At 58.5% G+C, this 26,641-nt stretch overlaps 2 protein-coding genes across 5 annotated transcripts in view; one reads left to right on the top strand and one right to left on the bottom strand.

Moving 5' to 3' along the window:
• Window positions 1–13,035, top strand: part of AGAP3 (ArfGAP with GTPase domain, ankyrin repeat and PH domain 3) — a 107,995-nt gene extending 94,960 nt beyond the window's left edge. For 3 of the 4 annotated variants that reach the window (XM_085049961.1, XM_085049959.1, XM_085049960.1), the window contains exons 14-18: window positions 8,878–9,032; window positions 9,479–9,569; window positions 9,914–10,136; window positions 11,197–11,452; window positions 11,737–13,035. In XM_085049961.1, coding sequence (XP_084906087.1) covers window positions 8,878–9,032; window positions 9,479–9,569; window positions 9,914–10,136; window positions 11,197–11,452; window positions 11,737–11,961 — 950 coding nt within the window. In that variant the 3' untranslated portion in view covers window positions 11,962–13,035. The remainder of the gene's footprint in view (window positions 1–8,877; window positions 9,033–9,478; window positions 9,570–9,913; window positions 10,137–11,196; window positions 11,453–11,736) is intronic. The other variant, XR_014849627.1, reaches the window with a different exon arrangement.
• Window positions 13,036–19,527: 6,492 nt separating this feature from the next.
• Window positions 19,528–26,641, bottom strand: GBX1 (gastrulation brain homeobox 1). Its single transcript, XM_085049957.1, has 2 exons — window positions 26,057–26,641; window positions 19,528–20,319 (listed from the first exon to the last, which is right to left on the bottom strand). Exons 1-2 carry the CDS (start codon window positions 26,514–26,516, stop codon window positions 19,796–19,798), a joined length of 984 nt encoding a protein of 327 aa, XP_084906083.1. The 5' UTR covers window positions 26,517–26,641; the 3' UTR covers window positions 19,528–19,795.

Genomic DNA, 26,641 nt, shown 5'->3' with positions numbered 1-26,641 from the left:
GAGACTGAGAAAGCATGTGCTGAAGTACCGTGTCCTATCCTGTAAGTAAAATTCTAAGAAAGGGTTGTAAAGAAGGTCCCAAAGATGACAATGTGATGATTGGGTTTGTAATGTGGACATGAGGGCTCTCAGCTGGCCACAACGAAGACTCAGAAGCACAGGACTGATGTGTCAGTGCTTGCAGAGGAAGTCTGGTCCTGCGGCTGCTCAGTGCAGCTGACTGAGTGTGAGAGGTGCAGATGCTGGGACCTCATGTTACACAGAATGAAGTGCAATTTCGTAGTGGAAAAGGTTATAGAATGTGGGAGCACCTTTATGAAGCAGTAACATGGACTAGCCACTGCCCAAAGTCTTAAAGTTGATTAGTTCCTTTTCAACAACACGTGTGCTTGGCAGAATTCCCCGCTTTCTGCTCCCAGATGCACGGACTGGAGGACCATCACCCTTCTCCTTGGGTGTCCAGTACAGGAGTCTTTGAGTTATCCCAGCTTTTCCATCATTTCATAGAGATATTTTTTCAGACACATGCTCACTCTTGCTGTCCTTCCTGGTTTGCAGCATGCCTGGAAGGTGGAGTGATGGGGGTAGAGCTGCCTGGGCAAGCATGAGGGCATCAGACTATTTTTGTTGTTTCCTGCACTGGTCCTTGGCCATGGTGGTGAGCTGGGCAGAGGTCTCTCTTACCTTAAGTGGTACCCAGGCCCTGACTCGGGTTGATATGGTTAATTTAAAGCCCTATCAGGTGTTGAAGCAATGTAACTATTTCCTGCAATGTGCCGTCCTTGGCATTTATCACCAAGAACTTCATTTGCCAACAAAGTGTCAGTTACCAAACTTCATCTGTCACTGCACAGACCTCACACACTGTGGATCCTCCTGCTGCCAGAGCCTCTGGCAGCAGCACTGGGAGCAGGAGGAATGCCTGCTCTGTGATCCACTGTGCTGCTCAGTGCTGCAGTCAGGCAGAGGTGACTGAAACAGCTGCAGACCTGCGCTGGGGCACGGTGGTGCCATGGGCTGCTGCATGGTGGGTTTCTGGCTTTTGGTCAGCTGTTGACAAACTGACCTTGCATTTATTTCTCTAAGTAATCTACTCTGTTAGAAAATTGATCCGATTGCAAAACTGGAGTTCCAGAGGCTGGGTCAAGTGTGTCGTGCTCCCAGCTTGCCCTGCATCAGCAGGACCTGTTGCTGTGGGCAGCGTCAGTGCCAGCAGAGCCATGCTCTGAGTCCATGGGACCAGCCTCTGCTGCTGCACTTAGAGCTTCCTAGCTTGGTCCTGCTGTAGCCAGTTCCAGCAGCAATGAGCTGTATGCCCTATTTTGGTGTGAGGGGGACATCCTGGTCAAGAGAGGATCCTTGTGCATCCCTGTGCTCAGTGTGAATTACAGAGCTGAGTCACACACTGCTTTTCACGTAGCTGATCCCCTGCCTGCCACATGCCTGCTGCACGTCTCCTGCCCATGGTACCTTTGTGGGTGACTTGTTTGGTCTCTCTCCTGCTCCTAGCTCCGGGACTGCTCCAAGAGCTGATACAGCTCTGGATGCTGCAGCAGCTCATCACCAGGACCAGGACCAGGGCAGAGGCAGAGGCAGAGGCAGAGGCAGAGGCAGAGGCAGAGGCAGAGGCAGAGGCAGAGGAGCGAGTGACTCTGGGACTGATGTTCAGGTGGCCAGCCATGGGTTACTGTCCTGCATGAGAAGCGGAGACTGGCAACAAGTACAAGAAGGTTCTGAGCCTCTGTTTGAGGTCCCATCCCAATGTCTGAATGGTCAGCAGTCAGTTCCAGCTGTGAACCCTGGGCTGAGCATTGCCACACACTGTGGACGTGGCTGATGGTTTATGTCATGGACTGGTGTCCATAAGTAGGACTGATTCCCTCTTGAATCGTTTTTGGCTGCTTTTGAACAGTTACAGCATTTTTTTTCAGAGCAGGGTAATCTGAGTTTTATGTTTTCACATAGCATGGTGAAAGGGTGAAATCTCTGTGCCAGGAGTGGGGCTGCCGGGCCCTGTGGCAGAGCTGCCATCCCTTGTGGCTGAGCTCCTGTTCCCTCGTGGTGCTCATCCCTCTGTGGAGGGTTCAGTGTCTTGGCAGGAGCATGGGGACAGCCCAGTGAGGAGCCATACTCATTAGCTCATGTCAGTGTGGCTGTGCTGGTGTGGGGAGCACTATGGAGGGACCCCTCCAAAACTTCCTCCCTACCATGCAGGCCAGGCAGGGTGTCGAGCTCAGCCTCTGCCACAGCATCCCTCCAGACCCGAGTGGCCCGGGGGCATGTGAGTGAGCAGGTTTGGGTAGTGCCCAGGCTGCCTGCACCTGCCTGCACCCGCCCCACGCCCGTGAGCTAGGCACGAGCAGCTCAGGTTAGCATCCTGGGAAAGTTGGTGAGGTCTGGGGATAAATTGCCATCAGTTTATCTCATTTAGGAGGTAATCAGAGCCAGGGACGTGCAGAGCAATTGAATCTTAGTTGTTCTGAAGTATCATAAATCAAACGAGCTGTTGCTTTTTTACATGGGCTCATGTTAAAGAGAGCGCAGTGTCAGGCTGCCAGGGAGCATCGGCAAACTATGGCAGGCGTGGGATTGGGCTGCCGGAGATGTCACCAAACTGGGAAGTGCAGCTCAGGCTGTCAGGGAGCACCCATAGGCTGGCAAACATGTCAGGCTGTCAGGGGATGGAGATGCTCATCCCCATGGTGGAGTTGCAGTGTCAGCGTGCAAGGACCATCAGGAAAATCTGCTCTGATCAGAGCCCAGCAGAGCTCTGTGGTCAGGAGTGCCCCATCCTGCCACGGAGCAGCTCACAGCCCCCCTACAGCTACACTCATCCTTGCCTGGACCCTCAGCCCCTGTCCAGGCTGCCAGGAGGGCCAAAGAGCCGCCAGACACGCCTGAGGGCAGCAGCACCTTTGCGACGCTCCCTGATCCAGTCTCCCCATGGCTGCCAGAGCTCCGGGGATAATGAACTTCTCATGTGCTTAAAGAGTGATGCAGGGTGCATGGCGAGAAGCTGACAGCCCCTTAATGTGCTTCTCAGTGGCGGCCAAACGACGCGGTTTTGTCTTTGTTTTTTAGTTTTAAAACCCACAGGAAATTGATGGCCAGTAAAGAGTTGTGTTGGGGCGATGTGCGTGATTAATGCCAACTGTCAGGGGCTGTCGAGGCCCATCGTGGCAAGGCAGGAGTGCGAGGCTGAGCCGCGCTCACCAGATTGCTGGGGATTCCAGCTGCTATTGCTCAGCTCCCGCCTGCCCCACACAGCTTGTGTCACCCGCGCGCTTCCTGCCGCCAAGCCTCTTAATTCAGTGCTAACAAGTCACTCCAGCTCATTACAAACCCTGCAACTCCCTGCTCTGTCCTGGCGGGAGGGAGGCAGCCTGTGCTGGGCATCTCTGTAGTTCAGCCAGTCCCCCATCTCCATCAGCTCCCACCCCCTCAGTCTGTGGTTCCTGGGGGACCTTATGCAGCTACATGTTGCCCCTCTGAGGGACCCTCATGTGCACACCCCTGACCCTGCCACAAGCCTCTGCTCACACCATGAAGCCTGCACCGTTGCGCCCTCCCCCCTGTGGCCCCTCTCCTGGTGCCTGCACACATCCCCTTGGCCCTTCTGTCACCCCCCAGGCCCCACCCCACTGTGCACACGATGCACCCCACATTGCATCCTCCCCGCCCTGTACACAGAAATTACACTGTTTGACCCTTACACAACCGCCCTGCACATCCCCTTGTGCCTGTGGTGTCCCTTGGGAGCACCTGCTCCTCCTGATGCACTGTGTCCCTCTCCACATGTACAGCACACATTTGGGACCCCTCTGTTATACAGCTCAGGTGCCCATCCATGCTTGAGCCCCCTGCTGCTGCCACCCCCCGGCCCCCTTGCCTCCCCGCTGGTGACATGCCAGCTCAGCCCGGGGCACTGTGGAATCTGGGGGCGCTGGGACAGCAGGCACTGGGGGGTCTCCACAGCGCTGTTCCTGCTGCGCTCTCCTGGCGGCTGTCCCTGCGGAGGGCCTGTCCCCGTCGCACTAATACAGGTTGGGAATATTGGGTTTAATGATCTGCAAAATGAGGAGGCAGCGAGCTGACATTTACGAATGGTGCTGCATCCTTCTCTTCCCAGACGCCTGCTAATTTGTTGATATCCCAAACACCTCATAATGATGTGGTACAGTGGCAGCTTGCAAACAAGCATCCCGAGGCCAGGGGCTGCTGGCTGCCCTGCTCCAGGACCCTCCTCACAGGCTTGGCAGCCAGAGAGCAGAGCTGTGGGCCAGGGACTCCCTGCACGTCTGACAGGACCTGGCCCTGGTTCCTGCTGTGTGCCCCACATGCTGGAGGTGTCCCCCCACCTCCTCCCTGTGTGACAGGTCCTCTGGAGACACTTCTGCTACACCATCAAAAAGGGGGAGAAGGGATGGGAGTGGGAGAAGGACATAATGGAGGGAGAGGCTGGATGTGACTGGGAGATGGTGAAGAGTGGAGGTGACAGAGGAGACTTCTGCTTCAACAGTGGGGCTCTGTGCCAGCTCTGCTTCCTGTTTTGCTGATGTTGAGTAGAATCCTGCTCCTCTCTGCTGGACCTGCTGGGATGCAGGGAAGGTGTCCTACACTATCCTGCACCTGTCTGCTCAGGAAGGAGGCAGCTGGGAAGGAGGGCTCTCTGTGCCTGGTGTGATGGCATGGAGATGCTCCTGCCATCCCCTGTGCTGAACTTCCCCTTCTCAGCCCCCGGGGGAAGGAAGTGCTGCCCTGGCCCTTTGGGCTGGCATGGGGGAGCTCTGTCCAGTGCCCTTTGTAGAGAGGGAATTGCTGTGCCATGTCCAAGTGGTGGGAGCACGGTCCTGCCCTGGTAGGGTGGGTACCACAGGGACCAGAGGGGTATTGCTCCATCCTCTGTGTCCTCACAGAGCAGCTTTGTATCCTGGTGCTTGCAGGACAGGGGAACAACCACTCCATACTGCTGCTTGTGCTCTGAGAGTGCTGCCCCAGCCTGTGTGGGGGCACCTCAGGTAGGGGTGAGGGATGGAGCCAGCCTGTCCCACTGCAGCTCCTTGGGGGAACACGCTGTCTGGGGTAACTACTGCACCCCACGGAGAAGCAGGGTGTCTGTGGGAAAGGAGCTGGGAAGTACTGCTCCCATGACTCCATGTCAGTGTTCCCACAGGAGGGTCTCTGGGCTGGGCACCAATGCGGGGTGAAGCCAGAGCCCTTTGCAGAGCAGGACCAAGCCCTGCCCCAGCTCTGTCCTGAAGCTGAGGTGTATTTAGCCCCTCAATGTACCCCTTCTGCTCAGAGCTGTGCTTCCCCTCACTCAGAGCACAGAGAGGGGCTTTGGCACAAGCTGTGAAGGCAACACTCTGTGTCACTGCTGCTCCCCTTCCTCTCTGGCATCCCACAGGTGTCAGTGGGACATACCATTCCACTGGGCACCTCAACCCCAGGGCTGCCTTGAGCAGCAGTTGGAAGCTCCCTTGCATCTCAGTGGGCTCTTCCTTACCCTCCTCCTGTCCCTTTGGTCTGGCTCCCAGCTGGACACACAGGATGTCTCCATTTCCCCATTCTTGGCAGCCCCCTGGTGATGCTCTGCTGTGCTGAGGATGCTTCTCCCAAGGCTGGTGTGTTGGCAGAGGGAGGGTGGCTGCCTTGGGGCTGCTCGTCTCACTGTGGTCCCTGCTGGAGTTGTCTCAGCTGCCGGTGGCTCTGGGTGCCATGTGGCCTTGCTTTCCCCGCCATGCCCTCCCTAACTCTGCTCCTGCTCAGAGCCCCCGTTGCTGGGCGGTGTTGGAAGGGGGGTCGTGGGGTTAACACCCATTAGCAGAGCCGACTCATACCGAACTCTGCTCAGCAACTCTTCACGGAGCTCAGTCTTTAAAACATCATCAAAAAATCATCAAGAGAGAGGCAGCACGTTCATTTCCACTGCCCACTAATTCTAATGGAGCTGGTATAATGGGCTCCCACCAGCACACCGGGGCAGCCGCAGGGCTGGGGGGCCAGGCTCTGCCATCTGGCCCCCGGATAGCTGCTAACTCCAAGGCAGCTGGGAAGGGCTCCTCACTCCTGTAGGAGTGCCTTCCTCTGAGGTCTGAGCCCTGTCAAGTAGGACCTGGCAAGCTCTGGGACTTTTCTGGCCTCTGAGAAGGAGCCTGTGCCCATGTGAGGGGCAGGGGAGGGAGTTCTGCCAGCTCTGCTTGAGGAGACGTAGTCTAAACCCTTCTGCTTATGCCATCTGCTTGGTGCTGCCCTTTCATCCAGCCAGAAATGGCCCTGCCACATTGGAAACCTGTACCTCTCCCCAGAAGAAGCTGAGAATACCCAGCACTTTCCCTGAAACAACTTGAGTCTGATCTGACTTGTATGGGTGCCCTGCTGAGCTCAGGAACTGGTCCCAGGCCATCCCAGAAGGTGGGTCTGCACGGTGTTCAAAGCTGCTCCAAGTCCTTGATTCCCTTCCCAGCTCTGCTGATCCTCACACGTGACTCCAGGGGTGTGATCCCGCTTTCCTGTGGTAGTCAAGCTAAGCTGAGGCCTCCTGAGATCCAAGACCCAGCCCCATAGTGCCATCCTGCACTATGAGGTGGGAAGTTTGCCTTAGTGCAGCACCTGCCCCAGCATGGTGCCTCGAGCTGCAGTGAACCCCACGCCAAAGTCCTGGGCAGGCAGGGCAGGCATTTGATTCCCAGGGAAGCATACAGGTGCAGGAAGGCTGGGGCTGGGATTCCTGCCTGCCTGTTTGGTCGGGAGATGCTGGGCAAACAAAAAACAGGAGCAAGGAGGATGGAACCATGTGAGCCCACAGCAGGAATCTTCACTGTGTCCCGTGGACTGTGATGTCCTGCTTCCTGCTGTGCAGGGAGGACTTTAGGTGCATCCAGTACTTCCCAAGTCCAGGCAGCTAGCTTGGGCTCTGCAGCGCAGTGACAGCAGCCACAGGTGGCTCAGACCAAGGACCTGTTCTCGTGTCAGAGTCCCCCAGGAGCGCTGTCTGCAGACGCTCCCTCCACCACTGGGCAGCCTCTGCCCCGGGGAGCTGCTGCTCACTCCTTCCTGGCTGGTAGTGCTTGGCCCTGGGCAGCCACCAGTCCTGCAGCTGGGGGGCTGGTCGTGGCCCCCCTGCAATCTGGAGGCTCCCAGCCCATGCCTGGCTCTGGCAGCACTCACAGAGGCTGGTGCCAGCAAGCCAAGGAGGCAATGCCTGGTAGCCTGGCTGTTGGCTGGTTATTTCTTCTCCCAGTATTCACAAGTTACCAGCTGTGTATTTTCCAAGAATCTTATTCTTGAGTTGGAATTTGGTGTCTGTGGGGTTTCTCCTGCAGCTCAGAGCTGGAGGAAAGGGCAAAGTGCTGGATGAGTGGGATGTCCCAGTTATGCCCAGGCATCACAGACAGGGGAGTCCAGCAGTGTGGCTAACTGCCTGTAGTCTGTCATCTTCCTGAGGGCTCAGTCTCTCATTCCAGCAGGAGAGAAGCAGTTGCAGACATCATTCGTCAGAGGAGGAATCCCAGGCTGATTTAGGGTGAAGTGAGTGAAAGAGCCTCCCCTCCTATCTGGGAAGGGGAAGCCAGGACAAGCCCTCCTGCTGGAGTCATGTATCCTCCCCAGGCTCCATGGTGTGGAGACTGAGCCTCGTGTTCCTGCACTAGTGCACAAGGCTGATCTCCAAGCCTGGTACTCATCAGTGCAGGTGCTGACTGCAAGCCTGGCAGGAAGGGCTGTGCCCCCCGCCACGGCAAACGGACCTGGCTTTCCTAAGGAGACTTCCCAAGGCTGCACCATGTTCTGGGGATGTTCGTGGACATAGCCTGGCTCAGATGGGCCCATGTGGCCCAGCAGTCGCCAAGGGTGGCTGTGCCCTTGGTGGGACTTGTCCTAGGGTCTCTGCAGCCATTCAGTGGGGGCTGCAGCAGCTCTTCAGTCCCAGCGTTTCTGCTGCTTCCCTCAGCAGTGAGGGACTTCTGTGCTGCAGAGAAGCCAGGGAGAGGAGGGAACCCCCCAGACCCCTCCAGACTGCCCTGCTCACCTCTACGTCATCCCTGGTGTGCACAGACCCTTCAAGGCTTGAGGCCAGAGCAGCTCTGCCTTGATGTGGACCGGAGGCCCCTCGGCCTCCGTGCTGTCTCTGGAGCTGAGCAGTTGACTCCCTGCTTTTAATAGAGAGCTGGGAAGGCACATTATGGAGATGAGGGTGTTATTTGCATAACGCTAATTAGGTAATTACAAATCATTTTGCTATGAGCTGAAGCGTGTGCTGTGACATAACGTTTATTAGTCATTCCATTCAGGCCCCGCTTAGTTAAGTCATTTACTGCACTAACTACTGAAGTTGGCAATAAAAGGTAAATGCTGGTGCTGGGTGTGAGGCTGAGACACGACACCCCATGAGCTGTGCCCGTGGGGGGCTGTGTGAGGTAGAGTCAGGCTGGCAGGCGTTAGCTGGGCAGAACACATTTTAAGCCTTGGTGAAGAGCTGCCTCTGAGCCCACTGCACAGGCCCTTGTCACATCAGCTCACTCCTTGTGCAGGGCCTGTCACTCCAAAGCCACTCATGGGTGGGTGCTGAGCGCTGGTGCTGGGGCTGTCTGCAGGCACCACCTCAGCAGAGGAGCCAATTTCACTGTTCTAGCAGTTGGCAGCTTTCTCTGAGGGTGGGACACAGGGCAGGGAGGGTGGGCACAAGCCAGTGGAGCTGTGTGGGGCAGAGGGAGGAAGGACTGGAGCAGAGCTGATTCCTCTCTGCAGGCACTTTCCTGTCCCAGCCTCCTGGGCTCTGCTGCTGCCATGTGGGGATGGCGGTGGCCCACAGGGATCTGTCCCGTGGCAGACCCCCTCCTTCCCAGCCCTGTGTCATGGCACACCTTTGTCTTCCAGAGCCAGATGAGCCATTTGAGTTCATTATCGTGTCACTGACGGGCCAGACGTGGCTCTTTGAAGCCTCAACATCAGAGGAGCGGGAGCTCTGGGTGCAGGCCATTGAGAGCCAGATCCTGGCCAGCCTGCAGGGCTGTGAGAGCAGCAAAAACAAGGTAAGAGGCCTTGGCCAACTTCTGTTCTCTCTTCTCTGGCATCTGCTTTTCCACATTCCACACTTTCCTGTCTGTCCACGCTGAATCCTGTCTTGGTCCCTCTGCTCCCAGTGACAGTTCAGTCCCATCCCCAGGACTGTGCAGTCCCCCCCAGGTTTCCTGTCACCTCTTCCCAGCCTGGGTTTGGGCCCATGGATTACTCTGCATCCCACGTGGGTGGATTCCACACTGTTCATTCCCTCCCTGGACAGCTCTGCCCTTTCTTCCACTCTGGCCCACTGTCCCTTGCTCCTCCGGTGCACATCTGGCCACTCCAGACCCAGTTGTCAGAGTCCCCAGAGTGCTGGACAGCCTCGTGGAGCGTGGTGTGGCACGCTAGGAGGGTGCAGGACGCATGGTGGGGTGGCTGGCCTGCAGTGAAGGGGATCTTGTGGGGCTCTTTGCAGGCTCGGCTGGGCAGCCAGGGCGACGCGCAGGCCATGCAGGCCGTCCGCACCGCACGGGGGAACAGCTTCTGCGTGGACTGTGATGCACCGAGTAAGGAATGACACACTGGGTGGGGGGCTCACCCGGGGCGGTGGGGAGTGCTCCAGCCACCCTCTTTCAGCCCAGGGAGGCCTGCTCTGTGTGGCTGTCCTGTCCTCTCCTGCAGTGGACCTGCTCCTCAGGATTGAGCTACAGACCCACCTGCCACACTGGCCTGTGACCCCTCACAGGCCAGCCTGGGGTCCTGGTCTGTCTGTGCCCACCTGTCCCAGGGACACTGAACTGGGAAGGGTTCTGGTGGGCAGGTGCCTGCAAATACGAGTCTGAACCACAGGAGACGGGCTGGTGAGTCTTGGCAGGTATTAACTCTCCCCCACTGATCCTGCTGCCCTCAGATCCGGACTGGGCCAGTCTGAACCTGGGTGCTCTCATGTGCATCGAGTGCTCCGGGATCCATCGCAACCTGGGCACCCACCTGTCCCGTGTGCGCTCCCTGGACCTGGATGACTGGCCTAGTGAGCTTCTTATGGTCATGACGGCCATCGGCAACGCGCTGGCAAACGCTGTCTGGGAGGGAATGGTGGAGGGGTACCCCAAACCCACGCCTGAAAGCAGTCGGTAAGGCAGGTGGTGAACCCCAGAGATACATCTTGGGTACCACATCAGAAGGGCTGGGGACACTGCAGGGGCCTGGGAGCAGCCATTGAGGCAGGCAGGACTCCTCAGGATGCTCCAGGGCTGGGGGTCCTGCCTGCCCACGAGGCACTGGCCACACTCTCCTGCCGTCCCGTCCCGGCGGGGCAGCGGGGCTCCACGGCGGCCACAGCCGTGCGGTGACTGCGAGAGCTGAGGCTGCTGCAAAGCCGAAGGGGTTAACAGAGATGGCTTGGCAGCGTCGCGCAGGTCTCCAGGGTCTGTCCCTTTCAGGCCCTTGTCTGTCCCTATCAGAGGCACTCTCCTGTCAGTCATCCCAACAAGAGCCCATTCTGCAGCTTATCAGCGGCTGAGCGCAGGTCAGGGGGCGGCAGAAGTGAGCATGCTCGGTGCGGGGCATTGATGGCCGCCCGCCAGATGCAGATGGATAGAATGGCAGCAGATAGCGGTGGGACAGCGCACATCGATCCGCCGGCCCCGCCGCCCCGCGGGATGGACGCGGACACAGCCTTTGTTCGCACCAGGCGAGACGGCGGCAGCGATAAGGTGCCTCCTGTGGCACTGGGCTGGCGTGTGCAGCAATAACCTTTTTCTGCCACTGGCCGTGGCCCACGCACAGGCACGGGACAGGGACGGTCCCTGTGCTGCCACAGCATGGGCACACAGCGTTGGGGTGCAAAGGGCTCCAGCGTGGAGGTGCATAGAGACACGTGTGGGGTCTGGGTGCGATATGCTGCTGCTGTACAGGCATGGATGTAAGCACACGCTGTCCACAAGGAGCTGTAAGGAGGTGCAGTGAGTGAAGCAGGTGTCAGGTAGGTGTCCAGAGTGAGGGGACAGAGCCCCAGTGGCAGCTGTGGGCACAGGGACACAGCAGGGGCTATGCAGAACATACCTGGGTGTGACAGACGTTCACTGCTCGCGTGAGTATGTTCACGTGGCAGTGCCAATACTCACGTCCTTTTGTGCATGGGGCCCAGACAGGTTGTCTCAACTGTGACAGTGACAATGTCTTGTCTGGCAGGGAGGAGAAGGAGCGCTGGATTCGGGCTAAGTATGAGCAGAAGCTCTTTCTGGCCCCACTGCCCCAGTCTGACATCCCGCTGGGGCAGCAGCTGCTGCGGGCCGTGGTGGAGGACGACCTGCGCCTCGTGGTGACGCTCCTGGCCCACGGCACCAAGGAGGAGGTGAACGAGACCTACGGAGATGGAGACGGGCGCACGGCGCTGCATCTCTCTTGCGCGATGGCCAATGTAGTCTTCACGCAGCTGCTCATCTGGGTAAGACAGAACCTGCAGCCTCCACCACAGTGCTGCTGGTGCTCTGGTGCTTCCCCACCTTCCTGCTCCCGGGGCACAAGGCACCCTTTATCCCTCCGGTTTCCTTGGGTTCCCCCACATGCCCACTGGCACTGACCTGCCCACCCTGTTGGCTGCGTCTCCCTGCCCATCCGCCCAGCTCCCTCTTCCTGTCTACCCCAGAGCCCTTTTCCTTCCTGCCACTCCCGTGCCTGTGGGCACACGTTACCCAGGTACCGCTGACCAGCTGCTTCTCTGCCGTGCAGTACGGAGTGGATGTGAAGAGCCGGGATGCTCGGGGCCTGACTCCGCTGGCCTACGCCCGGCGAGCCGGCAGCCAGGAGTGCATCGACATCCTGCTGCAGCACGGCTGCCCCAGCGACAGCGCTGCCACGCTGACCCCCAGCCTGCCCCGCCGCAACGCCAACGCCAACAACAACGCCTGCGCCGCGGCGCCGGTTGAGCTCAGCACCAGTCCCAGCACAGTCTAGCCCTGGACGGGCTCTCCGGTCTGCCCTCCAGCCCTGCCGGGGACCAGGGCCGCAGGAGTGAGTCTGAGAGCAGCTCAGGCAGGACCCCGCGGTGCTTGCCCCCACTGGAACCCCCGTTGAGCCAAGGGGAGGCTGGCAGCCAGCCAGGAGCCAGCATCCTGCTCCTCTGCGCTGGTTCCAGCCACCTCTTGCCGTGCAGCTGTGCACACCCGGTGCTGTCAGCTTGTGGAGGGGCTCCCGCATAATCACGGGGGTGGCTCCACTGCACCCCATTCTCCTGACCGGTACATGGATGGGGAGGCACTTTGTCCTGCCCCTCCCCACCCCCATCTGTAGATAAAGCAGGGGCTGGGGGCAATTCAGGTGTGCAGCCCCCCCTGCACGTCAGTACCAGGGAGGCTGATGGCTGCACCCACTCCCTCAGGCAGGTCAATTTGGGCACTTCCCTCCTGCTCTCCCTCCGTGATGGCCTCACCACACCGCCCAGCAGTGATGAGGTGGGGGGCAGCAGGAGGTGCGTATTTCTCCACTGCACCCCCGTGCTCATCTGCTTCTGGCCGGTGCAGGAGGGATGCACTCACTGGCACCACTCCCCACGTGCTGATGCAAGGGTGGCATCTTCCCAACACAGCCCCTGGACAAAGGCCTCTCCAGCCTCCCTGGTGACCTGGAGGGAGAAGAGGATGGTCACCTCGGGATCCCCAGCTGTGTCTGTGTGTCTGTAGAGTCACTGTCCTTCCAGGTTAAAGCTTCAAGCTCCAAGCCATACACAGTGTCTCCATCAGAGCCTCCCGCTGGCTCCCGCTGCTGCCCAGGTGGGGCTGGTCTCCAGCTGAGCAAGAGGAGAGGAGAGGAGTATCTCTCTTTGGATTGGGGCCAAGCCTGCAGCTGAGTGCTGAAACCCCAAGGCTTTGGACACTGCTATGGAATGTCTCTGTCACTTGTGTATAAAATGTACATTGGAAATATTTATATGGACACTCTGTATATACGGTTTCTTTTCCATGAGTTGCCCTGTGTGTGTTATCTGCAGCCAAGGAGATAAAGGCCAATAAAGCAACCCACCTCCTGCCAGGCTAGCGTCTCAGTGTGCTGCTTTGGGGCCTCCGACGCAGCCCTGGTTTGCAGCTGGGTCTGGTGATTCTCCAGCCCACACTGGCAAACGTTCAGCCTCTTCTCCTCCAGCTCGTGCTCTGAAAACAGCAGTCCTGTGCCAAACCGGGCCCCTGGGACATGGCAGAGTGCTGAGGTGTGGAGGGGAGATGTGCCAGCCCTGGGCACTGAGGGACAATGCCAGAACATGACCCCAGAGCAATGCACAGCTCTGGCACGATGGGAGATGGGCACGGCAGAGGGGTGCTGGAGAGGGAACATGCAGGGCAGGAGTGCTGGGCCAGCTGGTGCTGTGCACAGGACAGCGTGTGTGAAGCTGGCACAGGGGAAGGCAGAGATGGGCAGGGGACGATGGGCTGCCATGGCGAGCGAGGAGTCTGCTGTGGCTACAGAAGACTGGGGGTCATCAAGTGCCAAGGCACAGCATCCCCCTGAGCAGTGAAGGGAGCTGTGTGTCAGCTCTGCCAGCCCTGACCTCGCATGCTTCTCACAGCTGTGGGCAGAGCAGGGCCCCAGTGCCGGCAGTTCCGGGCTGGCTGCACCCCTGGTCACACCACAAGCAGCAGTTCAGGGTTCCAGTGTCTCTGAGCTGTGCCAGGGTCCAGGCTCTGCTGCACTGGGACTGGGCACAGGCCTTGGTCCCCAAACCTGTGTGTCAGTCCTGCAAGGAGGAGAGGTGCCAGGACACCCCGACCTGCCACAGGTACCCTCAGCTGTCCCTGCCAAACCCCTGCTGCCTCCTCCTCATGCCTCTCCAGTGGCAGAGGGCTGTCTCGCTGGGGGCTGCAGAGGGCTGCTGGGGGCTGCTGGGGGCTGCAGCCCCCTCCACCAGCCCCTCCACTCCGTGGTGTGTGCCAGCTGTGTGTGCCCATGTCATCAACCTCGTCCTGGTCCCGGTCCCAGTTCCAGTCCGGCCCCTGCACCCATGTCATCCCTCATTCCTGTCCCCTCACGGTGCTCGTGGGTGCCCCCACACCGGCCCTGGCCCCAGCTCGGTGCTGGGTTTGGTTAATTTCCTGGCGACTGCATTAGCAGGAATGGAAGCCGAGGGACGGCAGCTCCTCTGGGGCCCATTAATCATCCCCCTCAGACAAGCTGCCTTGATTACAAGTGGCAAGAAATTCATTAGGGCTGCGGCTCTGACAACTTTTATCTGCGCGGCTGGATCTGACTCATTAGGCAGCCAAATTAAAGCCATGATGGGCCCTGATGAAATTCACTGCTTGTTTATCTTGTGCGATCTGATACATCTGCCCATACATCATCTCCTGCGTGGGATCCCGCCCTACCCAGCCCTGGCGCCTCCCTTCCCATCCCAGCCCTGCCCCAAGCCCTCCGGTGCCCAGCCTGGACCCAGCTGTGACCCCAGAAGACCCCTCACCTGTCCCCACACTCTGTCTGTGGCATTGGAGCTGGGGTCAGGGCTGTGACCGTGCCACCAGGAGCCGTGCTGGGACAGCTCTGGAATCAAAATCATGCAATACCCTGAACTGGAAGGGACTCACAAAGATCGTCAACATCCAGGGTCTGGGGCCACAGAGCCCTGAGCAGCTCCTCATGTCCCATGCAGTGCCCGTGGGGGTGCAGCCCACCCAGAGCCCTGGCCAGGTGCTGCTGGCAGTGGTGCTGCTGTGGGCACACAGCCCTGTGGAGACAGGCCTCGTGCCCTGCTGCTGCCCATGTATTGCAAACAGGTGCTGGTGACAACGGGATTGCCCCTTTGCTGGCACCCTGGGGCAGGGAATGCCATCAGATTCACGGGTTCTGACACAGTCCTAAGGAGCCAAGAGAAAAGCCACTGGCAGTAGGCCAGACCCCGCTAGCAGCAGCACCCGTGCCCTGTCCTGCCTTGCCCCAGCCCAGCATTATTCCAGTGTTGGAGCACATCTGGGTACCAAGGTGACCAATGTGGTTTCACATGGCCCCGGGCCAGGACAGGCTGAGGCAGGAGCTCCATATCTGTGTTCAGGGGAAGAGGTGTGTCTCCACGTTCAGGGCTGGAGCTCTGTGTCCATGTTTTGGGGCAGCAGTCAGGTCTCTGTGTTCAGGCTGATGCCAGGGAGGGCACAAGCCAACCCTCTGCTCTGCTCTACACCACAGGGCCGTGCCAGGGCAGCAGTGCAGTGGGACTGTCCCTGTGTTATGTGGCCCCAAGTAGTAGCAGTGGCCACTGCAGCTCCACGGCAGCACCATGAAGACCTTGTCCCAGGCAGCTGGCAGCACTCACACCATGGAGCTGAGGCTGGAGCAAGAGGGAGGGAGGTGGGTGCCACAGGACTGGAGCCAGGGATGCAGACTCAGGGCATGAGTAAATCCATGGTATGCAGCCTCAGGCTGGAAATCAGCCATGCCACAGGTTTGCAGCACTGCCCAGAGAGCATGGGCACAGCCAGAACAAGCCCCACAGGGTACAACTTACAAACAAAACCCCACGGGCCGTTTTGCAGCCCAGGTGAGTGGGCACAGCCTCCTGAGGATCTGTAGGTGGGCAGCAGCAGGGGCAGCACTGCCCAGCCCTGAGGCAGCTGGGATCACATGCTGGGCACATGCAGAGGTGCTTCACAAGAGATGGCCAGAGCAGAGATTCTGCCACAGGGCTGCACCTTCGTGTGTCCAGTCAGCCTTGCCTCTGGGAGAAAAGGCACAGGTGTGACAGTGTCCCAGCTCCCCTGGCCTGTGCTCACTCAGGTACAGCACTGACACCCTCCAGGCAGCACCTGCACCCTGTGCCCATTCATGGGTGTCACACCTGGGGGTGGCTGCAGACACCCACAGCACAGGGACTCACAAAGCCCTGGGGGAAGTTCCAGCCTGGCTGGTGGGGACACTGTACAAGCTGGCACACACAGGCTGCAAAGGAGTTGGGGAGTGGTCAGAGGGAGCTCATGACCCTTCCCAGGTGCCAACCACTGGGACATTGTTTCTCTCTTGCCTGTTGTTTCTCTGCTGCACCTAAGCAAGTCCTGGAGCCCCTGGCTAATGAATGGCACCTGCACCATATTGTGGGCCATCACATCTTCATACAAGCCCCTCGTCAGGGAATGCTGAGAACCAGCTTTGTTGTGCTGAATGAATAAACACTCTGTGGGATGCAATCCTTGCTTGTCTTTTCCAGACAAGATCTACCATCCAGGTCAACAAGGGGATGGGTTCTGGTAGGGAGAATTCCCTTGTAAGTGCTGAAATTGCCTTCCTTAGGGCAAAATAAGTCTTGTTCATATGAATGTGTGTGTATATATATGTGTGTGTGTATAAACATATTTATATAAATAAACACAAGTCCATGTATATACACACATCTCTGTGTGTCTGCACCTGTACCTACCTTTTACTCTGTGTGTGCACATGTGTGCACCTGTGTGTGTGTGGTTGTGTGTGTACACATGCACATACATACTACCAGTGTGTGTGTTTGGATTCCTTCCCCCACCAGTTCCTACTCCAGGACACAGGAGAACAGCCAGAAGCTGCTAGATGGGAAATTCCAAATAGATGCAAAGGGAAAAACATACCAGGAATGTGGTTGGACACTGGTGCAGGAGCCCGAAGAGGAAGGATTGCCCACCCTTGGAGATACTGGAAGTCAGATGGACAAGTTCTTCATCATCTTGAATGGGACAAGCTTTGAGCAAGTGGTGCAGCAGAAACCTCCCAAAGCCCCATCTACCTTCATGGCTCAATTGCCCTGGCTCTGTCTTTGCTGCCCAGATTTTCATTGTAGCTCCTCTTGTCCTGCCAACCCCAGTCTGACACAGCACCCAGAGCTCCAGCTCATGGGGGTCCCCACAGCTCTCCCATCTGGGGAGGGGCCACAGCTGCTTGGTGCAGTGTGGGCAGTGCCATGCACAGTGCTCAGAGTGCAGTGTGGGCAGTGAGCTCAGAGTGCAGTGTGGGCAGTGCTGTGCACAGTGCTCAGTGTGCAGTGTGGGCAGTGAGGTCAGTGTGCAATATGGGCAGTGCTGTGCACACTGCTCACTGGGCAGTGCTTTGCTCTCTGCTGTGCAGGAGGCACCAGAGCCATCACAATGCTCAGGGTTCAAGGGGAGCTCTGCGCTGCTCTGCTCTGTGCCAGGAGCACTGCTGCTCTGCAGCTCTCTCCAGCAGTGCTGGTGACAGCATGAGTCTGTCATCTCGAGCAGCATTACACAGATCTGCACCTCTGCAGCACTTGTGGGGATTTTAACAGGGCTCTTTGTAGGGTTGCAGTATGTACAGGCTCTAGGACTGGTTTAATACAACAAGAAAAAGACAAAACCAAAATAACTTCCATGTAGCTGAAGGCTGTGGATGTTGAATCCACCTCAGTGGCAGTCAATGGATGAGCATGCAGTGGAGTGGGAGTGCTCTGCGCACAGATTTTGGGTGGGCAGTGGCCTGTAAGGTGGGGGAAGTGGCAATAAACCAGTGCTGTCACTAGGGCAAGACATATCAAACCAGTGTCAGCTAGAAATGCCCAGTGGGAATAAGGGAGTTCTTGGACCTTAAAGTAAAACTTGACTCCTTTTAATGTCACTGCCCGAACCCTGGAGCTGTGGACACTTTCTGGAGTGCTGTGGTTGATGTGCACTGCTGTGCTGTGATCGGCTGCAGTGGCACAGACCCCTCATGTGGACACATTTGTAGTGGCAGAGCCCTGCTTGTGTCTACAGAATGTCTTTACCCTGCCCTCTGCCCTCCCAGCCCTGGCCAGAGGCTGTACCAGTTCATGAGCAAGAGCCACTGCAGCTGCTGCCAATGGCTGTGTCCCCTCTGCAGCCATGGAGCACAGCTAAGGTCAGTCCCTGTCTCAGACCAACACCCACCTGAGGAGGGAGAAGTGGTGCAGGTGCAGGCAGCTCTACACCAGCCTATTGATAAGGGAGCTGGCAGTTTTCCTGAGAGCAGGGCAGTGGGGAGGGCTGCCAAAGGACTTCTATTCCCCAATCCAGAGTGAATTGCCAGCAGGTCTTGCTACCTGAACAGGCCAAATCCATGGTGGGGATTCTGTGAGCAATACCAGGCCAGGTGGTTCCCGAGGATACTTTCTTGTTTCCAGATCAGTGCAGGGACAGAGGCAGGTGTCCTGCAGTGGAAGCCAGCTGTGCTGACAAACCAGATCCTGAAAGGATCCTGCAGAACTGTCTCAGAACCTGCAGCAAACATTTCTGTGGAAAGAGACACCCACCAAGGACATCTAGAAACACAGCTTTGTCCAAATGGTTGCTCTGCTCTGAGCTGTGTCTGCTGGCTGCACAAGCCAACAGGAGCCACCAGCCGATGGGCAGGGACAGCCACACCCCAGCGCTCTGAAGCACCAGGGCTCTGCAGGAGGACTCAGCTGTACGGGCTGAGCATGGGCCCCACACTCCAGGTGACCAGAATGTACCAGCCAAAGAGGGAAGGGACATGGGGAGGGAGCACTGCTCCCCAGGCAGCACAGAGATGGCCAAGCCCTTGCTGTGGCCTCAGGGAGGGCACCCAGGAAGGTCGAGTCAGCTCTGGCTGTCAGGGATGTTTCCTGCCCTCCCAAGCTGTGTCTCCCAGGGAAGGTGACAACAGCTGGCTGGATCTTTTGTTACCCAAACTCTTTATCAAACCTCTGAGCAATTGGCACCCCAGCGAAACCTTGGAGAGCCTTCCCCCTGTCCAGGAACCTCTGATGGTATTGCAGTGGGTGTTGCTGCCAAAGCACAGGCATAGGAGCTCCCTTGCCCCTTGAACTCACTGACGTTTGTCAAACCACAGCAGAGGTTCCCCAGGCTGGACACTCAGGGAGCCACATGGTCCTTGTGCTGCTGACTCGGCATGCAGCTGTGCTCTGTGCAAAACTGGGTCTTCATGGGGCTTGGGCTCAGTATCTGAGCTGGCAGGCTGTGGAAGCAGCATCTCCTGCGATAGTTCTCAGTAGCAGAGAATCCCACCCCGGGATGGATGTGCGAGCCCCTTTCGTTGTTGCTCCTGTCCCAGGGCCTCAGCACCAGGGAACCAGCAGTCACGGGCCAGGGCAGAGGCCGCAGCCGTGCTGGGAGCCTGCAGCAGCACACACATTCCCCCAGCCCGGAGCTGCGGAGGCGGTCCCCACCGAGTCCTGGCCCCGGCGGGAGGGCGGACCTGGGGATGCTCCCGGGCTCTTCCCGGCCCCTCCTCTCCTCTCTCCCGCCTGCGTCTCGGCACCGGCACAGCAGCGGGTGCAACGGAGCCCGCAATGCCACCTCTGCTCCTCGCACAGCCTCCGGCTCCGCGGGACGCGGTACCGGCACCGGCCTAGGGGCGGGTGAGCCCCGGAGCCTCCCCTTCTTCCCATCCGCTCGCCCTCCCCGGCCGCCCCTCGGGGTGCCCCTGCCCGCGCCCGTGCTCCTGTCCCTGTCCCTGTTTCCACTCCTCTCCCTTCCCCGTTCCCCTTCTCTGCCCGCGCCGGGCCGGGGCCGCGGGACCCTGTCCCTGCGGCCAGGAAGAACCTGGTCTTTCTCCATAGAAAATAATTTATTGAAATCACAGCTATACATGGGCGGGCGGCAGCGCGGGCCCGGCCCGGTCCGGCCCGGCTCAGCCCGGCCCTGCGGGCGGCCAGGGCGCGGGGGCCAGGCGGCCGCACTCCCCGTGGCACGGACAGACGGACACGCTGCCGTATGTACAGAGTTTACACGGAATAAATAAGGGACATGTACACAGGAGTGGGAGCGGGCGCCCGGGCCCCCTCCCCCGCCGCCGCCCGCCCCAGGGTCCGGGAGCCCCGCCGGGCTCAGGGCCGGGAGCCCTGCTCGATCTGCTGGTGCTGGCTGCGCACGGCGAAGCGGTTGACGTGCACCGGGATGGGCACCACGATCTTGGGGTTGCGGACGGGCTCTCCCGAGCGGTTGCTGACATTGCCAGCCTTGATGCGTTTCCACTTGGCGCGGCGGTTCTGGAACCAGATCTTCACCTGCACCTCGCTCAGCTTCAGGGCGTGTGCGATCTGCGAGCGCTCCGTCAGGCTCAGGTACTTCTTGCAGTGGAATTCCTTCTCCAGCTCCAGCAGCTGCTCGCTGGTGAAGGCCGTGCGGCGCCGGCGGCTCTTCCCGGCCCCGGAGCCCGGCGGGGGCTGCTCGGCGGCGGGGCCGCCCTTGCCCTTGCCCTTGGCTCCCAGCGCGGTGCCAGCAGCCGCCCCGTCCAGGAAGGGTTCCTCCTCGCTTTCGCCCGCCGAGCTCTCCTCCTCCCGCTCGCTGCACGGCGTCGCCGCCGACTTCACCTCCAGCTTCTCCTCGTCGGAGCTGTACGCCTTCCCGTCTGCGGGGCACACAGCGTCAGTGTCCGCCGGCGCGGCCCGCCACCTCCACCCCGCCCCGCCGCCCCCATCCCGCCCCGCCCGGGGTCCCTCAGCTCCCGGAGCCCCGCAGCAGCGGTGCAAGCTCTCCCCGCTTCCCTCGGCGGGCGGCTGCAGCTCCTCCCGCAGTCTCAGACTCCGCCACTGCCGAGTTCCGCAGCCCCGGGGCGGGCGAAGCAGCGGCCCCGGTCCCAGCAGCAGCAGTTCTGCACCGAGTCCTGCTGCCGGCAGCGCCAGCCGCTCCAGCCGCGGACCCCAGAGCCCTGCTCTCCGCAGCCTGCCCCGACAGGGCCGGCGGCCACCCTGGGGCCTGACCCCCTCAGCGGTTGCCCCATCCCCATCCCAGCCATAGCAGCATCACGGTCTCAGTCTGGGAGAGCACATCACATCACAACTCTTACAGGGCTTGTCCGAATCTTTGGGCTGGAAAAAATGCCCATACCTTGTCCCTCAGCTCAGCCCTCCCTGTCCTTTCCCAGTGCACCAGAGCATCGATGCCGTTCAGAAAGCACTCAGCCAAGATCTGAATAACTGTCCTGGAAAGAGCAGGCAGAGCCAGCTCCAGCCCATCAAACCTCTCTGCAGGGCTCTACAGGACATGGGGTGACCCACTTCTGGCTCTCTCTCCCTAATCCAAGGATGCACCACAGCAGACTGTGCAGCCAGGGAACAAGGTGCTGTGGCTCAGCTACCCCCAGCAGTGGGCAGAGGGGCAGGACAGGGCCTGTAAACATCACACAACAGACAAGCACCTCATCCCAGGCCACCAGACAGAATGCAGTGCTTGGATCACCCCAGACACCTCTGTTAAGCTGCTTGTGAGGATACTGATAGTATACTGGGGCATGAATTTCTTCCTTGCAAGATTCTTGCATCCCAAACTGCTGCCTGAATGATAAAACAGCCGTGAAGCAAGGGAGGACATGGTGGGAGATAGAGGGGAGGAAAGAGGTCTGGAAGATGGTCACTACCATAGCAGAAAGGCTCAAAGTGAGAAGATGCTCTCAGCCATAGACAGGGTTCATGAAGGGAGGACCCACAGCTGTGCACAAGCAGTTGAAGAAGCTTTTCTAGAGAGACCAGAAAATTCTTCAGGACTGACCCAGGAGCAGTAATCGCTGCTGGAAGGAGCTGTCCTGAAGCTCAATATAATCCAATATGCAGAAGGAGAAGCAGCAGCTCTCCGAACCTCTAAGGGGTGTCCAGGTAGTGGCACATGCAACCTGGGCCATAGGATCTCTGGCCACCTCACCTCATCTCAGTGGGAAAGGCAAAACAGCCCTCAGAAGCCTGACAGTGCAGGGTTCAAATACACAAACAGCAACTGCAAGCTCAGAAGACATTCCCGGTAGTCTGGTGACTGTGGAGCCCCCACATCCTTTGTGAGTCCTGCAGCAAGGCTGTGACTTCCTGAGAGCAGGTGGGTGGCTTTGGAGATCTGGAATCTTCCCCCTGCTCCTCCTGCTTTCTGCAGTGGGAAAGAACACCTTCGTCTCTACCCTGCTGCAGAAAAACTTGGAGGGATTTCTTTCTTCCTGAGGGTTGGGGGCAGGGGAAGATATTTCCCATGTGCATAGAGGGTAAAGACCCAGATAATTTGTGCTCATGGGGCTGAGGTTTAGTAGCAGGTGGCAAGGAGCACTTTGGCTGCCATTGCACAGCCTCATGCAAGCACTTTGCTGAAGAAAAGAAGACCTTTCACTTCTGTGTACCATCTCTCTCTGGTGGAGCACGGGGCCAGGCACAGTAACAGAGTTCTTAAGAGGAATTATCCAGGGGTTCTTTAGGTCCTGCCCTGGCACTGCAATGCCCCAGGGATGGAGGATGGCATTCCAGCAGCCACACTAGCAAATAGTGCTAGTAGGGCAGTTTTCTCCTGTCAGCCCAGGCTGTGCCCCAGGAGACTGCAAGATGGCTTAGCAACATGACAGTTTGTAAAACAGGTGCTATCTCAGAATACTCTCTTCTGAACCAGACCCCAAATTTTAAATGGTCTCTGGCACTCTCACATTTGTGTCTTACAAAAGGGCTGGGTTTTCAGGAAGGGACTCAGAACTATTTGATGACAGAGTCTAAATCAGATGTTTTCACAAAGAAAATTGGTATATTGGTCTGTTAGTCACGTACTAACCAGCAAGGAAGGAATGAAGGCAGGGGATCCCACCCAAGTGGTGGGTGTATACTGAGACTTTCAAGGCCTTTGAACATGAAGTGAAGCTGTCATGAAGAAAAGCATTGTGACTGAAAAATCAACGAGAAGTATTAGATGAAGAATGAGGTTGACCCACTGGTTTGCTTTTCACAAAGTCATGACTGTTCATTGACCTTGTCAAAGACATTGAAGAGAGTCCAAAGGAGGTCACAAAAATTCTCTGAGGGCTGGAGCACCTCTGCTGTGAGGACAGGCTAAGAGAGTAGGGGTTGTTGAGTCTGGAGAAGAGAAGGCTCCAATGAAACCTTATTGCAGCCTTTCAGTACTTAAAGAGGGCTTATAAGAAAGAAAAAGAGAGACTTTTACAGAGCCTCTTGCAATAGGACAAGGGATGATGGTTTTAAACTAAAAGAGTGTCGATTTAGGTTAGCTATAAGAAAGAATTATTCACAGTGAGCGTGGTGAAACACTGGAACAGGTTGCCCAGGTAGGCAGTGGATACCACATCCCCAGCAGCACTCAAAGCCAGGTCAAACAGGGCTCTGAGCAACCTGATCTAGTTGAAGATGTCGCAGCCTGTGGCAGAGGGGTTGGACTAGGTGGCCTTTAAAGGTTCTTGCCAACCCAACCCATTCTGTGATTCTATGATTATGGATGGGGAAAACATGGTGAAAGAGGCTTGAGTGTCACAGGTGACAAAGCTATTCAAGCAGGATTCAGAAGACCTGGATCAGGAATGGGTGTTGTGATGAGCCCTGTGCTGGTAAGCCCACAAGGGAACAACAGAAACTTCACCCTGTCCCCAGCTGAATGTGCAGTCACTACATCAAACCAAGAAAGCATCTCAGACTGCTGCCTGAATCTCAGAGGAGATCTGTATAGCAGGAAGAAACCTGCTCTCACAAGAGCTATGGAGAGCTAGGGATGTTAAGCCCCCTTACCCCAGGGGTCATATCTTTGTTGCAGCTGTAGAAATAAACCAGACTTCAAGCTTTGCTGTTTCTCACCACAAGTTTCCCTACATGCCTCTCCCTGCTCAAGAAGGGTGGCAACAGTTGGAAGCGAGTTTCAAACCCAGTGGATGCAGAGAGAAGCCCTAAAATAGTGCATTGATCCCTTTGGCTGATCCAGGAAGCAACTGATCCTGTGTCCATAGACACCTGCACGATGGAGATACTAACAGAGCCTAGGGACAGAAGAAGTCACTCCAGGGTGTAAGTCACTTATGGTCAGCGAAACAACCAAAAAGAGGCATTTATTCTTCACAAGGTTCTCCTACAGGTAAAAAATTGGTGGAATATCTTGCCATCTTGGGATGCCAAGGTTACCTCTCCTTTCTCGTGGACTCTAGGGGAGATTAAATAAGGCCACAAAAAACAAATTGGTCTAAGTTTACAATATACAGAAACAACACTTGGCACAGGAAGTCCCTGATGGGCAGACAGTTGGATGTGAGGGAAGTATTTTAGAACTGAGCATTACACAGGTTGTGCTTTCTTGATCTTCCCTGGACAATTGCTTTTGGTCAGGGCCATGGACTGGATGTGAGTGCAAACTGCATTATAGATAGTTCTTGGTTACTCCTTTTGACATGAATCATCTTTCTATTCTTTAATACTGGAAAAAGCCCACAGCAACCCTCCTGAGTTTCCCCTAAGATGGTTGTAAAACAAACCCCACTGTCCATCTCCAGTTTTGTCTGGTACAGTCAAGAGCAACATTAGGTAAAGGACAAAATGGGCACATTTGGCCTGACAAATCCTCTTGGACCTGGGCAAAGCAGCCCACAGAACTGAGTCCACATGGGCATATACCTGTGCATAAGGACAAGCATCCTTCATGACTCCAGAGCAAGCTCAGTGCTCAGAAGCAGCAGGGGATGAACAGCAGTAGCAAGACATCTTCCATCATATGATCCAGTTGCATCAAGAAAAGTCTTAGAGGAAGTATTTCTTGAATTCAGAAGTCGCCATGGTCTGGGACAGTTCATCTGAGTCTTTTGGGAGGAGGGAACATATGGGGCTCAATTATGGAGAGGGAGATCAAGCACAATGCAGTTCCTCTGTTCACAAACTGGAAAGATGAGGTCGTATAGACAGGTGGCTTTGGCTAGGGCAGTGCTGTCCTCGAGAAGACTTTCACAAATAAAGTAAGATCACATTATGCTTTTGACTCAGCACAGATGCTGGGGAGCACCAGAGGAGCACCCAACAACCCAATAACCCACAAAGGCAAGGGGGAGGCAGAATGCCCCCATTGTCCTGCTTGGGGTGTGAGGTCTAAGGAGTACCTGAGTGAGTGAAATACTCTTCTGAGGGACGAACAAGGCAGAGCAAGGAAGAGACCTGGGCTTACCCATGAGAGACTAAAGAGAGGATGGAGAACAAACAGCCGAGCGCTGCAAGAAGCAGCAGAGACTTCTCAGCACGCATCCGTGCCAAGAAGCCTGTGAGACAAAGGTGGATCTCAGGAGTGGCCAGGGGAGACAGCTCAAGAGAGGCCACGCCAGAGAAGCAGCAGCTGACTCGTCTGGCTCTTGCCGCAGGGTCCCCTCACGCCCCGTGCTGCAGGACCCGAAGGAGAAGAGGTGAGTGTTGGACCTGGCTGAGAAATACGGAGCAACAAGTCTCCGAGGCCGGTGCCGGCACGCTCGGGGAGCGGTCGCAGCACACAAAGGGGAGGACTCCGACGGGAGCCGTTCCCGGCCGCACCGGGGATCCCGGGAGTGGCGCTGCCGCCTGCCCGCGCCGTCGGGCTGAGCCTGTGCCGAAGACGGCGGGCGAGGCGGCCAGGATGGAAGAGAGCGGGGCTGCGGGCGGCCGCCTCGGAGCGGGACCTGCTCCACCATCTCCCCCCCGGGGCGGGCTCGGGGGAACTTTAGAAAGGCGGTAGTCGCAGCAGGGCGACGCCGGAAGGCACCCACCCGGGACGCGGCATCGTGCTGGGGACAAGGTGCAGCCCAGCGCCGCACCAAGCGGGACCGGTGCGGGGACCAGGACCAAGATCGGAGCAGGAGGGGAGGGCTGCGGACCGAGCCGTGGGGCGCTCCTCCACCGTCCGCCTCACTCGCCCCGGAACGAGTGCCAGGACCTCGGAGAGCTCCGTGCCGCTGGTCCGGCTGCGGCTCCGGGCCGCGGCGCTCCAGTTCCCCATGAGCGGCATCTCTCCCGCCCCTCCTGCCCCGCGGCCGGGCCGAGGCAAGAGAAGTTTGTCTCCCATCCGCGAAAGCTGCGGGCGCTGCGGAGCGGGTCTGGGACGGAGGGCAATCGGTCCGCTCCTCCCGGCTCGGCCCGACGGGACGGGCCGGGAGTGCAGCCGAGAGCAGGTCCCACCGCCGCGACCCGTGGAGACCCCGCCGTCCTGCCCGCCGAGCCCCGGCACCTCCGCTCCGCGGTTCCCGTCCTGGCGAGCTCCGGCCCTCGAGACCTCCTGGCCCCAGGCGCCGCTGGGACGGCGAAGAGACGGGCAGGTCTCCCCGGGACTGCGGGGTCCGGGTGACGCGGGGCGGCTGCTGTCCGCCGGGCGGGGCGGGCCCGCGCCGCTCTTACCTGCGAGGCCGGGGAAGGGGTCCGGGAAGTGCAGCGGCGGCTCGGCCGGCCCCTTGTCGCGGCCCGGGGGCAGCTCCTCCGCCTCCAGGCCGTCGGCGCCGCGCCGGCAGCCGGCGTCGGGGGTGGCGCGCGGCGGGGGCAGCTCCTGCGGCGGGTAGAAGCCGTCGGGGGGCTCGGAGAAGCTGGGCAGGGCGGTGGTGAGAGCCACCATGGAGGGCACGGCCTGGCCCAGGCTGGCGCAGAATGTGTTGGTGAGGCGGCCGGCGAAGGAAGCGAGCGGGGCCAGCGGCGGCAGCCCCGACTGCAGCGGGGCGTGGGACAGCGCCTGCGGTAGCACCAGCGGCCGGTACGGCATGAACATGGGGTACCCGGTGTAGAGCAGGTGCCCGGAGCGCGGCGGCGGCGTCCCGATGAGCGAGTCGATGGAGAAGGCGGTCCCCTGGCCGCCGGGTCTCTGCATGGCGAGCGGGCGCCTCCGGCTCAGCCGGCACCAACTTTCCGGCGAGCTCGGGTCGCCGCCAACTCGCCGCGATCCCGCCGCCGCCGGGCCCCGCCGCCGCCGCCGCGGCCCCGGCCCGCGCCCTC

The sequence above is a fragment of the Lichenostomus cassidix genome, chromosome 2, assembly GCF_008360975.1.
Source record: "Lichenostomus cassidix isolate B80296 chromosome 2, HeHo_3.0, whole genome shotgun sequence".
In the NCBI taxonomy this organism is placed as follows: domain Eukaryota; kingdom Metazoa; phylum Chordata; class Aves; order Passeriformes; family Meliphagidae; genus Lichenostomus; species Lichenostomus cassidix.
The sequence above is the reverse complement of the archived record's forward strand: the minus strand, read 5'-3'. Positions and strand labels throughout refer to the sequence as shown.